The sequence below is a fragment of the Eleginops maclovinus genome, chromosome 2, assembly GCF_036324505.1.
Source record: "Eleginops maclovinus isolate JMC-PN-2008 ecotype Puerto Natales chromosome 2, JC_Emac_rtc_rv5, whole genome shotgun sequence".
NCBI classification, from domain to species: domain Eukaryota; kingdom Metazoa; phylum Chordata; class Actinopteri; order Perciformes; family Eleginopidae; genus Eleginops; species Eleginops maclovinus.
This window is the reverse complement of record NC_086350.1, coordinates 24,286,532-24,299,518: the sequence shown is the minus strand read 5'-3', so window position 1 is coordinate 24,299,518 and position 12,987 is coordinate 24,286,532. Positions and strand designations below refer to the sequence as shown.

General features: G+C 37.7%; 1 protein-coding gene across 1 annotated transcript; it reads right to left on the bottom strand.

The window, feature by feature from the left end:
* Positions 1–231: 231 nt before the first annotated feature.
* Positions 232–6,650, bottom strand: olfml1 (olfactomedin-like 1). Its single transcript, XM_063876195.1, has 8 exons — positions 6,143–6,650; positions 4,714–4,817; positions 4,442–4,632; positions 4,246–4,349; positions 2,646–2,837; positions 1,434–1,614; positions 849–1,008; positions 232–633 (listed from the first exon to the last, which is right to left on the bottom strand). The coding sequence occupies exons 1-8, from the start codon at positions 6,269–6,271 to the stop codon at positions 477–479; spliced, it is 1,218 nt and encodes a 405-aa protein (XP_063732265.1). The 5' UTR covers positions 6,272–6,650; the 3' UTR covers positions 232–476.
* Positions 6,651–12,987: the final 6,337 nt, after the last annotated feature.

The window sequence follows — 12,987 nt, the reverse complement described above, 5'->3', positions numbered from 1 at the left end:
CTACTTATCAATGTGTCTGGTCGGACCTTGATTTAAAGACAAACTGACTGATTGATTTCATTTCCAGTATACTGGTATATACTGTACGCATCAGATCGAAAGGAAGAAAACCAGTTGAAACAACAGTATAAATGAACTGCACAATCATTCCTTATCCCTAATCTTGGCCAGCATATATTTTAGTGTGAATATGTATTTTTTATATCTCATTGACAGCAAGTAAAATACACATAACACTTAAATGTTCTTTATTGTTTTAATACAAAGTATAAAGCCTACATAATGTATAAAATGGCTTTGGTTGGACATTGTCTTTATGCCTTTAACAATTACTATTGATAAAGTTAGCATCTATTGCCAGCAAAAGATAACTATACAACAGTAGATTATAAGGTACTTGTGAAAAATGCTCCCTCAGTGATGCTTTTGTAAATTTGGTTAGTGATAACACAAGTTTTGAAAGATGTATATCATCTTTATTCTTTAGTGAGCTGGTCATTTCTGCGTGTCTCCACTTTGTATATTGTCTGGTAGCCGTCGTCCCAGGCATACAGCTTTTTGTCTCCGGGGTGGTAGTGGATGCTGCTGTGGCTGGTGTAGCGCTTTGGGAAGAACATTACAGGGCTCTCATCGCTGCAGAAAAGGGAAAATGCAGAATAAAGTGAACAGTGCTCCAGTTTTTAAAAACACATTGAAGTGAATGCAAAGTGTGATTTTGTGAATCTGGATTAAATGTTTGTTAAACACTGTGATTTATATTTATTTTCCCTGTTTCTGTTTAGTGTGTATATATTTGCTTAATTATTATATTTGTGTCAAGGTAATATTGTTTCTGTGTGTTATCCAACCTGTGGATGGTGTCATGAATGTCATAGAGACACTGTATGGTGGAGCGACCTCCATAGCGTGTGTTGTAGACCACATAGAGGGTGCCACATATCAGGAAGGCTCCTTCCGCATCACGGCTTCTGCATTGTGTATCCCAGGTATACTCCACTGCCAAACTTCCTGAGATGAAAAAGAAACATAAGAAAATTGATCAATTCAGACATTTCCCTCAGTACGGAGTGAACACTGTGTGAATCTTTACCGTGTATTGTTTTCTCAAATCGCAAACAGCTGCGGTGCCCTCAAAGTACGTGAATGCGGATTGCTACTTTTGGCTAGCTAGTTAGCAACATTATTGTTAGCAGTAGGATACATTACAGACTTCTCAATTAACCCAATAAATGAGATGGCGATCATTAAGATGTGTCCAGTCTTCCAAACTTAACATTGTTGACCTTTATGAGTACTTTTGGGCATGTTGCCATACTTTGCATTGGGATGCACTTTCACTTAAAATATCACCTGTATGTACAGAAGTACCCAAATTGAGACACAGCACTTGTTACGTTACTTAAATATTTATGCACAGATGTGGTATTCTCTACCTTTATCCAGTTTGGTGATGACCAGGTTTCCTCCATACTCAGGGTCAGCATGGATAACCCAGAGGCCAAGTTCATCCACAGCCATATCCAGGTAGGTGTTGAGGTTCAGACTGTAAACTGGTAGACGACCTGCTCCTGGTACAAGTGTACTGTCCACCACGGTACCATTCAACAGGTCTACCTTCATGTGAGAAAATCAGATAAGGATAGAGTTAATCAGAAATACTTTCATAAAAATGTGTGTTTTTAGTTATTCAGTGTTGCCAGACATGATTCTTACCACCAAATGGGATGAGCCCAAACAGCCTACACTAAAGTCTTTGTGCTTTCCCAGATGCTTTATTGTAAAATATTGAAAGGGCTATTTCAGCAGTTCAATATCAAGAAATCTGCCTTGCTTGCAAATCTGATGTAGGATTCAAGAACTATAACAAAACTGTGAACCTCATGTGGTTGATTTCAGCATATTGACCCAGTGAACAATTGCTGAGAACATGAGGTCTTTAAAATGTCTCCATAATGTATTATATTATTGAAAAGATAGGATAACATAAAACTTTCATGACAATCCATTCAATAGTTGTGGAGACACTTTACACAGTACCACAATTTCTGCCTCATGGTGGTGCTAAAGGAAAAGGCATGGATCTTCAAGGTCAGCTGAATTCATTGTCTAACCATAAATGTATATACAAAATGTCTCGGACACCATGTTATAGTTTTTGAGAATGTGTCTAGTACGGTAATTTTAATAGAACCTTTTTTTCCACTTTGTAACTCTTATATATATTTTTTCCCAGTAAAATTTCTTTGGCAATGACATCTGCTTCATAATACTGTATCTTAAAAAAGATCAGCTAATTTCTCTGGAACAAAGTGTTTATTTTAGAACTGTATGCTCCCTGACCTTAGCTAACAGGAAACAGGGCAGAAATCAACTCCCAATGACTAAGCCCCTCTGGAATGATCTGAGGTCAGTCTCCTGCCAAAACTACACAGCAGTTTCACTTCAACACCATAAAAGTCCCAAATCGTTGCAATGAGCAGCCAGTGTTCTCACTACTGCAAAGCTATGTGATCCTTTAATGGTCACCTCCAGTTTAAAACGTTTTTTCAATCCGTTTTATATTTAACAAACAGAGCAACAAAGAAACACCCTATTTGGGGAAACCACATATATACAATATTAGGCTTTAACTACTTTCCACAAACCTTCAGTATCTGGTTTGGAGTGTCTGCCTTATGGTAGTAGAGGAATCCATTGTAGACCACCTGACCTGACCCCATCCAATGAAAAGGCAGCTGCACTACCTTCACTGGTGTGGTGGTGTTGGTCTCTGTGAAACTGTGCAAGGAGTCATACTCCAGCAGAGTGTTGTTCCTGATTCCACTCAGCAGGTAAACCTGAAAAATGTACAGTTGTGACCAGCCGAGAAGTGATCGAAAATTGTAACATGTAATTTAGCTTTGACATTCAATTATTGGTTTAAAAATAATGATTATATAGTATTACATTAGCTTTTTTTTAATCTACATTATATATCTCCCTTGCTGATGAGTGCTATTGGGTACATGACATAGAGTGGTGCAGTGATGACATGTTTTTGTAGGCTAACCTGGAAGTTAGAATCACAAGGGTAAACATAAAACCAATAGGATTTTTTAAATATTGGATTTCAGAATATTACAGAAAATAAGCTCTGTGGCAAACACGTTTATGATACATTCACGTTTTGTTCAACAGGATAATCTACATATATTAACACCATTTTTATAATAGTTGAAGCTAGAATGCACTTGCTAGAAGTAAAAACTGTAGTTGCACCTGCACTGCTGTAAATTAATGGACACATAACCTCACGTCACTCTCGCTACGCTAAAGGCAGCTAATGATTTGCATTCTCATTTAGCCCCTTGTTATCATCCACTATTTCTAAGACACGTAAAAGTTTAAAATGTTGACCAGTAAGACAAAGCCTAACATTTTGTTGATTTGAATTTCACAACAGATCTTATATGAGGAATTTAACCCAAAACCTATGAAAAAAAAACATGGACTCTGAGAGGAAGGAACCCAGAAGTGTTAACCCTTATGTTGCGTTCGGGTCTCCTGTGACCCGTTTCAAGTTAAAATTATATAAGAACTACCCTTTAGTTTTATTTATCAGAACAAGGCTTCATGATATCCACCACAGCAGCAGCAGTTTTAGCAAAGTCTGAAGGTTTCCCCCCCAAAAAAGTGTATAATTTGGTGTTTGGGTCTGGGAAAACCCAACAGTGCATTGTTGTGGGTGACTCTGGGTCAAATTTGGCCCAATCAAGATTCATCTTCGACTCTAGACACCCAACCCACACCCCCTTCCTCCACTGTAACAATCATTTATTCGCAACATGCACCTGGTCTCCCAATCCCAATTACTCTATTATAGTCAGATAACATCATTATCCAATGACTTCACTATAGGGAATTTAATCTAATGTGTTTTGAGGTCATACAGTTAAATTCCAACAGGATTGGACGGTTATGAATGCTTAATAAGTTAGTTATGTTGTAGTAAACACAATATGATAGTCAGTATTTTTGAATGTTTTGGACTGACTTAAATCATGGTTCAAAATTGATGAATCAATGACCAGAAAAAGCTTTTGAACACAGCACAAGGGTAAATAAAAATATAAATATAAAAAGACTCATTCCTGCACCACTCTTTTTAGATCCATCCATTAGCAGCCCCGTATTGATTGGTAAATAATCTCAGTCTGCCTAAAAAAAGAAACGTCCATAATTATTGTCATCACATGAAGAACAGACCTTTGCTGATCCTTGAGAGGGGTCCTTGAACCAGGAACCATAGGTGTCTCCTGCCTTCTTCACAATCTTGAGAGACTTGATCTGACTCAGGCCAATGCTGCAGTCTGGGGATGTTGGGGAGAATATGAAGGAACAGTAAATGCACATTCTAGATACATATGCATTGACCACGACACTGTACTTGCCCACTTCCTACCTTTCTCCACTTTAATCTTTGCTTTCTTCTTCAGCAGATCCACCTCTGCAGCTTTTATCTGTTGTTCCAGCAGTGCCTCTTCCATCTCAATGTCAGTCTGGGTGGGAATCTTGTTTTCGAGATACTCCAACTCCCTCTCGACGCGGTCTACACGTGCAGACACGCTGTCCACCTCGCTCTGCACCTCTGATCTGCAGAGCAGAACAGTTTAACTCTCACAGTTCTCATGCACCTCACGGCACACAATAACGCAGTTGTTCAGAGAGGATTACCTCAGAACATTGAGGGAGGACAGATAACCCCTGATTTCAGAGGACAGGTCATAGGTCTTCTGTGTGACGCCCACTGTCTTTTGCTCACATTGATTCATACGCTCCTGATGCCATTGACACAGAGAAAAAGCATTATGAGAACAGAATAAAAGATATAATACATGCCTTTCTTCCTATAACTGGTGAATTCATAAGAAAAAACCTCAAGTTGATAGGCTGTAAACTGATGTTAATTTGTTTGCAACATAACTGACATTTCAACATTTAAGCTTTAAGTATTGTCACAAAGGTATCACTTATTTAAAAGGAACAATAACACATAGTGAACATTACAAGTAAAAGTCCTGCATTAGGATTAAATGTTACTCCCTTCAAGTTATAATTAAAGTGTCAAAAGCAATGCCCAATATGCAAAATGGCCTAATTTAGAATTAAATATATTGTATAAATGGATATCAGTGATTCATAACTGTAATGTGTTACTTTAATGTTTCAGCTAGTAAAAGTGGAAGTCATTTTAAGTGCTTAATATGCTGCTGACTAATTCAACCTAAATTATAAGTCATATTAGTTTTTTTATTAATTCAATAAAAGCTGGAAAAGAAATGATAAAAAAGTACATATACCTGCAATTAAATGGAGGCATTTACATTTACAAATGGTGGCAATGAAATGGAAATAACCACTAAAGTGCTAGTGTATGAAAAGTGTACTCATAACATATTTAAATAAAGTAGGTAAGTGAATAGGTAAGTAAGTAAGCAAGTAGATGTACTGTTTTAGGGTGATCATTTAACACAGATGTGACATTACTTTTAAATGAAGTCAATTATGGTGCAATATTTCAATGAAACATGACGTATTGCTGCTCATCTGACTAACACATGCATAGATATTTTTAGATTCCCAATCAGACACCCATGCAGGAAGACATTATGAAAATCAGAGGATAGCAAAGCATTTGGCACACAGATGATGTGAGCATCTTGTACACTGATGATATCTTTTATGTAATTCATTACCCTGCTCATTTCAAGGTATCACTTTTCAAAAAAACGTCACATATAAGTAACAGCTGTGACAATTTACAGCTTTGATAAGGGCTACAAAATTGACAGAAATATTAACGAAATAGCAACAGGGTTTCGTGCTATATCCCAATCACAGGAACGTCAATATTTGGTAAAGGCTAAATAGCTTTAATAAGTACAGTTCTTTATGAAAAAAAGACACCATAATATTTTAAGTTACTTTTTTACAAATATTGAGGAGTAAGATTCATGAATGAACAATCCCTACAATTTTGCAAATCATATCGAATTTCATTATCAGTCAAAATATCACAATAAGTATTTTTTTCCAAATCTTCCAGCTTCAATGTCTCCTGACAAATGTATCAACCTGGTAGTAGGAATTCGGCAAAACCTACCTCCATCTGAGACAGTCTCCTCTCCAGGTACTGGATAATGAATGAATCCTGTGGGGAACCCTGGCTGTGGACTGACCCCACAATCAGGTAGAGAGACAGGAGAAGGACAAGAACCCCTCTGACTGACATTGCTAGCACTTCTGTCAACAGCTTAAACTGTTTGCTGCTAACAACTTCACTAGTTCTCGGAAACCCTGTGACCTTTTCCTTAGACACTCGTTCAGGGTACAACCTACTGGAAAAACTGAAAACAAGAAGAAAATATCACTCCATATGGCTTTTGTCACAGTCTAAAAGAGTCTTGATTTGCAAAAGGAAATCCTTAATGGAACTTTAATGTCTTAATATCCTTTTTTCCTGCTGAGATCGAATACGCTCTGTCCTAGTCCTAGGTTTGGAACTTTCTGTCTTGCTGCTCCAGTGGATTTGGATCCAAGTCAACCTCGAACAGAGCCTCCCAGACTCTCTGACTGTCTCTCTCCCACCCTTCCTCTCTCTGGAGTTTGTGTACTTGAGGAATGAGAGAAAAACCAGAAGAGAAGGAGGGGAGAGAGACAGTGAGAACTACAAAACCACCGAGGCGGTCCGTTCCCTACTGTTTGATCCTGCAGTTCTTTTTTTTATTGTAATACTCTCCAGATGGCCCACTGACACGTCCCCAGCTCTAACATGGAGCAGAAGCTGTTCAATAAATTTGAGTAGGCTCTAACAGGATAGGAAACACAGAATCCTTTAATAAAAAAAGTTCCTGAACATTAAAATAGACACTAAATCTTAATCTATTGAACCAGAAAAATGGTTCTTGTCACTGGCTTAACTAAAGTCAGAAAAAATCCTGATCCCAAGATGGAAAAAAACACATATTTAACTTTTTTATTATTGGATATTTTCATCTCAGAACATTGGTAAACAATGGTAAAGGGGAAACATGTACAGATATATAGAAAGATGATCAAGAGATAAATCATTGCCAACTTAGAGTATAATGATAAAATGTTAAACAGTGTGTCTGAAGAAGAAGTACACCAACAGACAAAAGTAAAAAAGAAGAACAAGAAATAAAAAAGAGAAGAGGAAGAAAATGAAGAAAAACAAAGAAGGTAAAAGAAGAAGCAGAAGAACAAGAAAGAATAAGAAAAATGTTGTTTATTTCCTAAAGAAATTCATATTATTAACTTATTTGATTTCCAGCATACAATATCTTTTACATAGTGGCAAGAGCTGTGGTTGGGGTTGGTGAACGTGTGTTAATAAATTTTCTGTACTTATATTTGTATCATTTGTTTCAGTACATTTGTGAAATGTCAAAGTTACACACATCAAAGTTTGATGAAAAGTTACTCACAAAAATATCCTCACAAGACATTGGTCTTCATACAAGACCAAAAGGGGAGTTTCCATCTGCAGGACACCGGGTTTTATTTTAATATAACAGCTACAAAGCAAATAATACATTTGTACCTTGTCATTTTGTTTGCTCTTAATTCTAGACTATAATATAAAATACATGCTATTATCTAATACCCCCAACCTCCCAAAGTAATGATTATTCTGACTGGGGAGACTGAAGGCTTAACATGTAAATATAAATATGTTAAAATACAAAATGTGCAGACATCTGACTTCAAGAATCCAAGTTGTATGTATTTGGCAGTGTGTTTTCGGCTCTTATTACCATGTGTGGTGATCCAGATGACATCCTGACTGATTCGGGTCCAAACAATGTCACTGCTATTATGGGTAATTCCAGGTTGGCTGCTGTTGTTTAAAGACTTTAATCTCCATCTGGCGCTTTATTCAGAGCCACCTGGGCCTGTTTCCTGGGCTTTTTTCTTGTGACAGGGCAACATCTGGTTGTCAGCTTTCAACACAGCAGCAACAGATCTGGCACATATTACACTGAGATTTGCTAAGAGCAGGATCTTTCTGAGAACAAGGCAGGGATGAATGAAAAAAAGACTCTCACATACTAACAAAGAAACATATCTCATTTACTCAAGTAAAAAGGCCATATTTGGCTCTTTAGTTTTTCACTTCCCTGTAGTGTGTTATAGATTTTTGTGCACGTAAATTGTTTACAAAGGCTAAAATCCTGAAGTTCTACTCTCAGAGGGAATATAGTATTTGTTACTTCATTTATTTGACACTTTCTTTAAAATAATTATGTTGATGTGTCCATATGATTTCCATATTACTAATCTTAATTTACTCATTAGTACACAAAGTAAACAACATTTGTCTATTTGAGAAAACGTAATAGATAGTATTCTATCTTTATAGAACCCTTTTAAAAGAGCAATTCTGCAGAATGAGTAGTTTTGCTTTTCATACTACAAGTGCGATTTACTTTTGTATTTTACTTAAGTAACATTTTGAACTTCTACTTTGAGTGGAGTTTTTTTTAAAACACCACTGGTAAAAGTACTTTTATGTAAAGAATATGGGTACAATTTCCATGGGGCGGTAATGGTGAAGTCTGTCAGTCTTGGTTTGGGACCCTGAAGGTCGTCAGTTCAAGTCCCAGAAAGACCAAGTGCTACCGAGGTGTCCCTGAACAAGGCATCGTTCCCTGCTCTGTTCCCTGGGCGAACTACATATGGCGGCCCACTGCTCCTGGATTAGGATGGGTTGAATGCAGAATGTAAATTTCCCCTCTGTCGAACGATTATGGATTCCTTGTTTTTTGTTCTTTTTCTTTCCTGCCTTTCTCTGACATCCTTTGTTTGAATGTTAAATGTTCTATCTTTTGTCAGTCCTCAGCATTATACCAGGTTTCTACCGTCAGATGGCGCCAACTCACAAATAGACTACTACGCCAAGCAGCATGCCTTACCCCCCCCCCCCCTCCCCCCCACTCTAGTCTATATATAATCATAGCCTAGACATAAATCCGCTGTGAGGTGCAGCGGTTATAATAAGGCCGTAGAAAGTAATGTGAGATACCAATTCATGATTAGAAATGCGTTCCTTGCGAGTGGCAACATAAAAATAGAACAAAGCTGATTTGACCAAGATCAAATATGTGTATAAGAGGGAGGGAGAGATATTTACTTTTTAAATGTTATTTCTTTCTATCTAGGTTCAGAAGTTTTCCTATCAAATTGCCCCTCACTACAACAACACATTTTTTGAGGGGGAATCCATTCTAAGAACACTATGCTTATTGATACAAAAATCTAAAGTTAGTAAGTGAAATCAAATGACTTGAATCTGTCCCTAATGTGTTGCACTCTCAACATCTGACTTTCTATTGTGCATATTATGTCATGAGTAATCATCTTTAAAAAGGCTTGGTAATAAGCTGATATATACTGTATATCTGTTTAACATATACACATTTGTTTGGTCTCTCTGTCCAATAGTCTCAGAAACTCCGTAACTGAGAGAAGTTCAAAAAGTGTTGCATCTGTCCCCAGTCTCCCCTATATTGCTGTGTTTGTCTCTTAAATTGCCCCTCCCCCTAATACAAAACCCATGTGTCTCCAGATCATGACTAAAAAGATGTTCAACCAAAGTGATTTTTGCTTCTCATTGGAAATATGTAGAAAAAAGGTGTTTACGATATTGTCTTTGACTGTTAACCAAATGGAAAAGCAAAAACGACCATACATTGATTCCAGGGAAAATGTCATTGCGGACCTCTTGAGAAATACCATTGCGCCCAGAGTATTTTTTCCAAACACTCTGCCCTTTTAAGTTCGGCCTCTTTTGTGCTCTGTGTTGAAAATACTTAAACTTTTCAGAAAGGTGCTGTAGAACCACGCTGTAGTAATTGGATGAAAAGCCTGTTTTGAGACGTGTCTGTCAGACAAAACCTATACTTACAAAGATCAAAAAGTCTGTTTGTTGAAGCAGATCGGCCAGGTGTACCCAGTGAGTATTGTACTTTTATCTCTTTTTACCTCGCTATACGGCTGTCAGACTGAGTGGTGAACCTGTTAGTGTTCATAGTAAATAAACAATGTCAAAGAATATATAGAAATACAAACAAATGATAGAATCCAAGAGAGCGATGCCAGTCGTCAAGATATCTTTGTCACAGGCCCTTAAACAACTCAGTTTATAACTCGTCAACTGTTCAAGCAAAGTGATTTTTCCTTCACTCTGTAAGCATACTGAAAAACTACCTTAAGGGCTATACCTTTGGAAGATATCTACTTTAATAGTAGACTGCTGAAGTCTTATATAAGTTTCAGATAACCTTCTGAATATAGTGTTTGCAAAGAAAGAAGGCCTGTGGTTTGTGTCCTCTATCACTTTGACATTATGTGGACATTACCGTAGGAGCTTTTTTTGGAACCACAAATGTCCAATCAATTAAACAGACTTTACTCTGCCAGCTTAACAGTACTAACAGTGAAACGTCCATTAAGCTCATTTGGGAACCAAACCGCTACTTGTGCAAAGATCATGGAAAGTGATTCTGAAAAACCAATATCCAAGTGTGAAGAAGTTGGGTAATTTACATAAAGCAAGAAAAAAGTTCCAACTAAAGAGACAACATTTGGGTAAGGGCTGAGGGTGAATAATCATTTTCTATTTCATTAAAGTAAATTAGGTTCCTGTCACCTTTGGGTCAGAAACACTCAGCCATATGAGTGACGCCTGCACACTTATGTATGCTTCGCTCCCAACTCCCTTTTCAAAATGTAGAGAACAAATTTACTGCTGAATGACAGTGAATGGTTTCGGGGTCACTTCTCTTTAAGTAAGGACCTACATTCACAATCCCTGGTTCTGTAAAGTACACTATGAAAAACGCAAGTATCAAGTTTGGTCAGCACCATAAAATACATGGTAGTGTGTCATTACAGTAACGCTATCACAAAACTATACATAAAAGTACTGGAGAGCTACAGATACAGAAATACAACAGTGCTCTGCATTTGGCGAAAAAGTGAATCACACCTTTGTCATGACCTTGTGTTGTGTGTTTTATTTTGAAACGTTTTCCCTCTTGTGTCATGTTCAGCTTCACTTCCTGTCTGCGTTTCCCTCCTGTGCCTGATTGTGACATTGTGTTCACCTGTTGCCCCTGTGTTTCTCCTCCCCCTTCCAGCTGTCTCTCGTCTTGTGATTACCCATGTGTATTTAGTCCCTGTTTCCCTTTTGTCTGTTGTTCGGTAGTCATCATTTCTTCCCTGATCTTATCCAAGATACCTGCCTGTTCCTGTCGCCCTTCATGTCTGGAGCTAAGTGTTTTTCATGTCCTGTGATTCTCTTGATTCGTGTTGTCGTCAACAGCTTTTGAATAAAGCTCGCTTTTTGTTTTTGACCATTAGGCCTTACCTGCTTCCACTTGATTTACTGCACTTGGGTCCTGTTTCCCCAACCTTGACAACCTTCTGTCCTCTCGTGTATACTCCTGGGATTTAATCTGTTTGCATGTCTGATCCTTCCATGGCAGAAATGTTACATCTCCCGGGAAAAAAAAAACGTTCTCTGCGAAGTTGAGAATTGAAGGGTGACTTCCTCCAGGGATGGGCTGCAAATGATTTTATGATCTGGAAGATAAAGCTGAATGCTTCCTTTTGTCACCAGGCACAAGTTTGTCCTAATTGTCAGCAAGCAATAAACATGAGTTTTCTCAAACATGTAACAGTATGTAAACATGTGGGAAATCTAGTCTGAATACACAGAGTTCGGTGGTGTTACTTCATAAAACTTTTTAAGAAAAGGCAAAGCATGTTGCGGGAAGGGGGTGGTTGCTAAAAAAAGAAATATGAAAATGGTAGTTGAGTTGAGAGGAAAATCCAAACAATTTTGAGAAGGGGTCACGGTTTCTATTTCTAAAGCAATGTCCTGTGACAAATAAATGAATGAACAAATAAATGAATGAACAAACAAATAAATGAACAAATCAAGATATAAATGAAATGAATGAATACATAATTAAATAAATATACCTGTCAGACAACAAGGATACATAGTGTAATCCCACCAGCTGTTATTTATTAGTTTAAATTATTATGAAAGTATAGAGACAAATGTGTTTCCGTTTAATGTGCAATTTGGTGCTTAGCTTTACATTGGTGAAAAGCCTTAGTATTGAAAAATGGTGTGTTGGCAATTGTAAGACAAATGTAAAGGTTGTGGTTTATCTTGTTTTAAGTAGAGTAGATTAGGTACTTGTTGAATGGTAAGGTACATTTTTTATCTTTTAATACGTGAGGAAATTACAATTAGGGCACATTCACACCTAATAGTCTGCTTCTCTGGTGCACCAGACGCAAGTTTTGTTACATTGTTTAATTTTTCAGAAGGTTTGGTTTGTGTTCCCGCAAGCAAACCTCAATTAACTTCGAACAAAAGGAAATGCTGTTCAACAATTGGTCACATATGAGAGACGTTCTACAGTAACGCAGTGGACACACGGTTCTGTTGCGTTGACCCTTGCCGACAACCTACAACCAATCAAATTAATCTCCCGCCCCAGACACACAAAGCAAAAATGCCTGCTTTCTAGAGCTCTACTAGGCCTATTACGAAAATGGATGCCGATTTGGTAGCAAGGGTGGCTATTGTGTATGCTATGTATCGGAGGAGGTGACGTGGTGTCTCTCCTCCATTTTTTGGAAAATTACGAAATTACCCACGCTATGGCTCTCCTAGCATAATTACATTAGCGGTTTGATTGGCTAGCGCTTGTACTGGTATTTTTGCATAAGCGCGATTTGATTGGCTGCCACTTCCGTCGATGCTTGAAAGGTTGAACTTTTCTCAACTTTCACCACGAGCAAGGCCGGCAAAGCGAAGCAACGGAACCATAATTCAGTTCGGCAAAGCTTGACATCACCCCATTCAAAGTTAATGGGAAGAGTATCCGTTGAAGCTTCAAACGAAAG

Coding starts and splice junctions, on each gene's coding strand:
- olfml1 (XM_063876195.1), bottom strand. CDS start 6,271: ATGTCAGTCAGAGGGGTTCTTGTCCTTCTCCTGTCTCTCTACCTGATT. Junction 2,838..4,245: donor CCTCTCAAGGATCAGCAAAG/GTCTGTTCTTCA, acceptor TACATTTTTCAG/GTTTACCTGCTGAGTGGAAT. Junction 634..848: donor ATTCATGACACCATCCACAG/GTTGGATAACAC, acceptor CCTTTTCTGCAG/CGATGAGAGCCCTGTAATGT.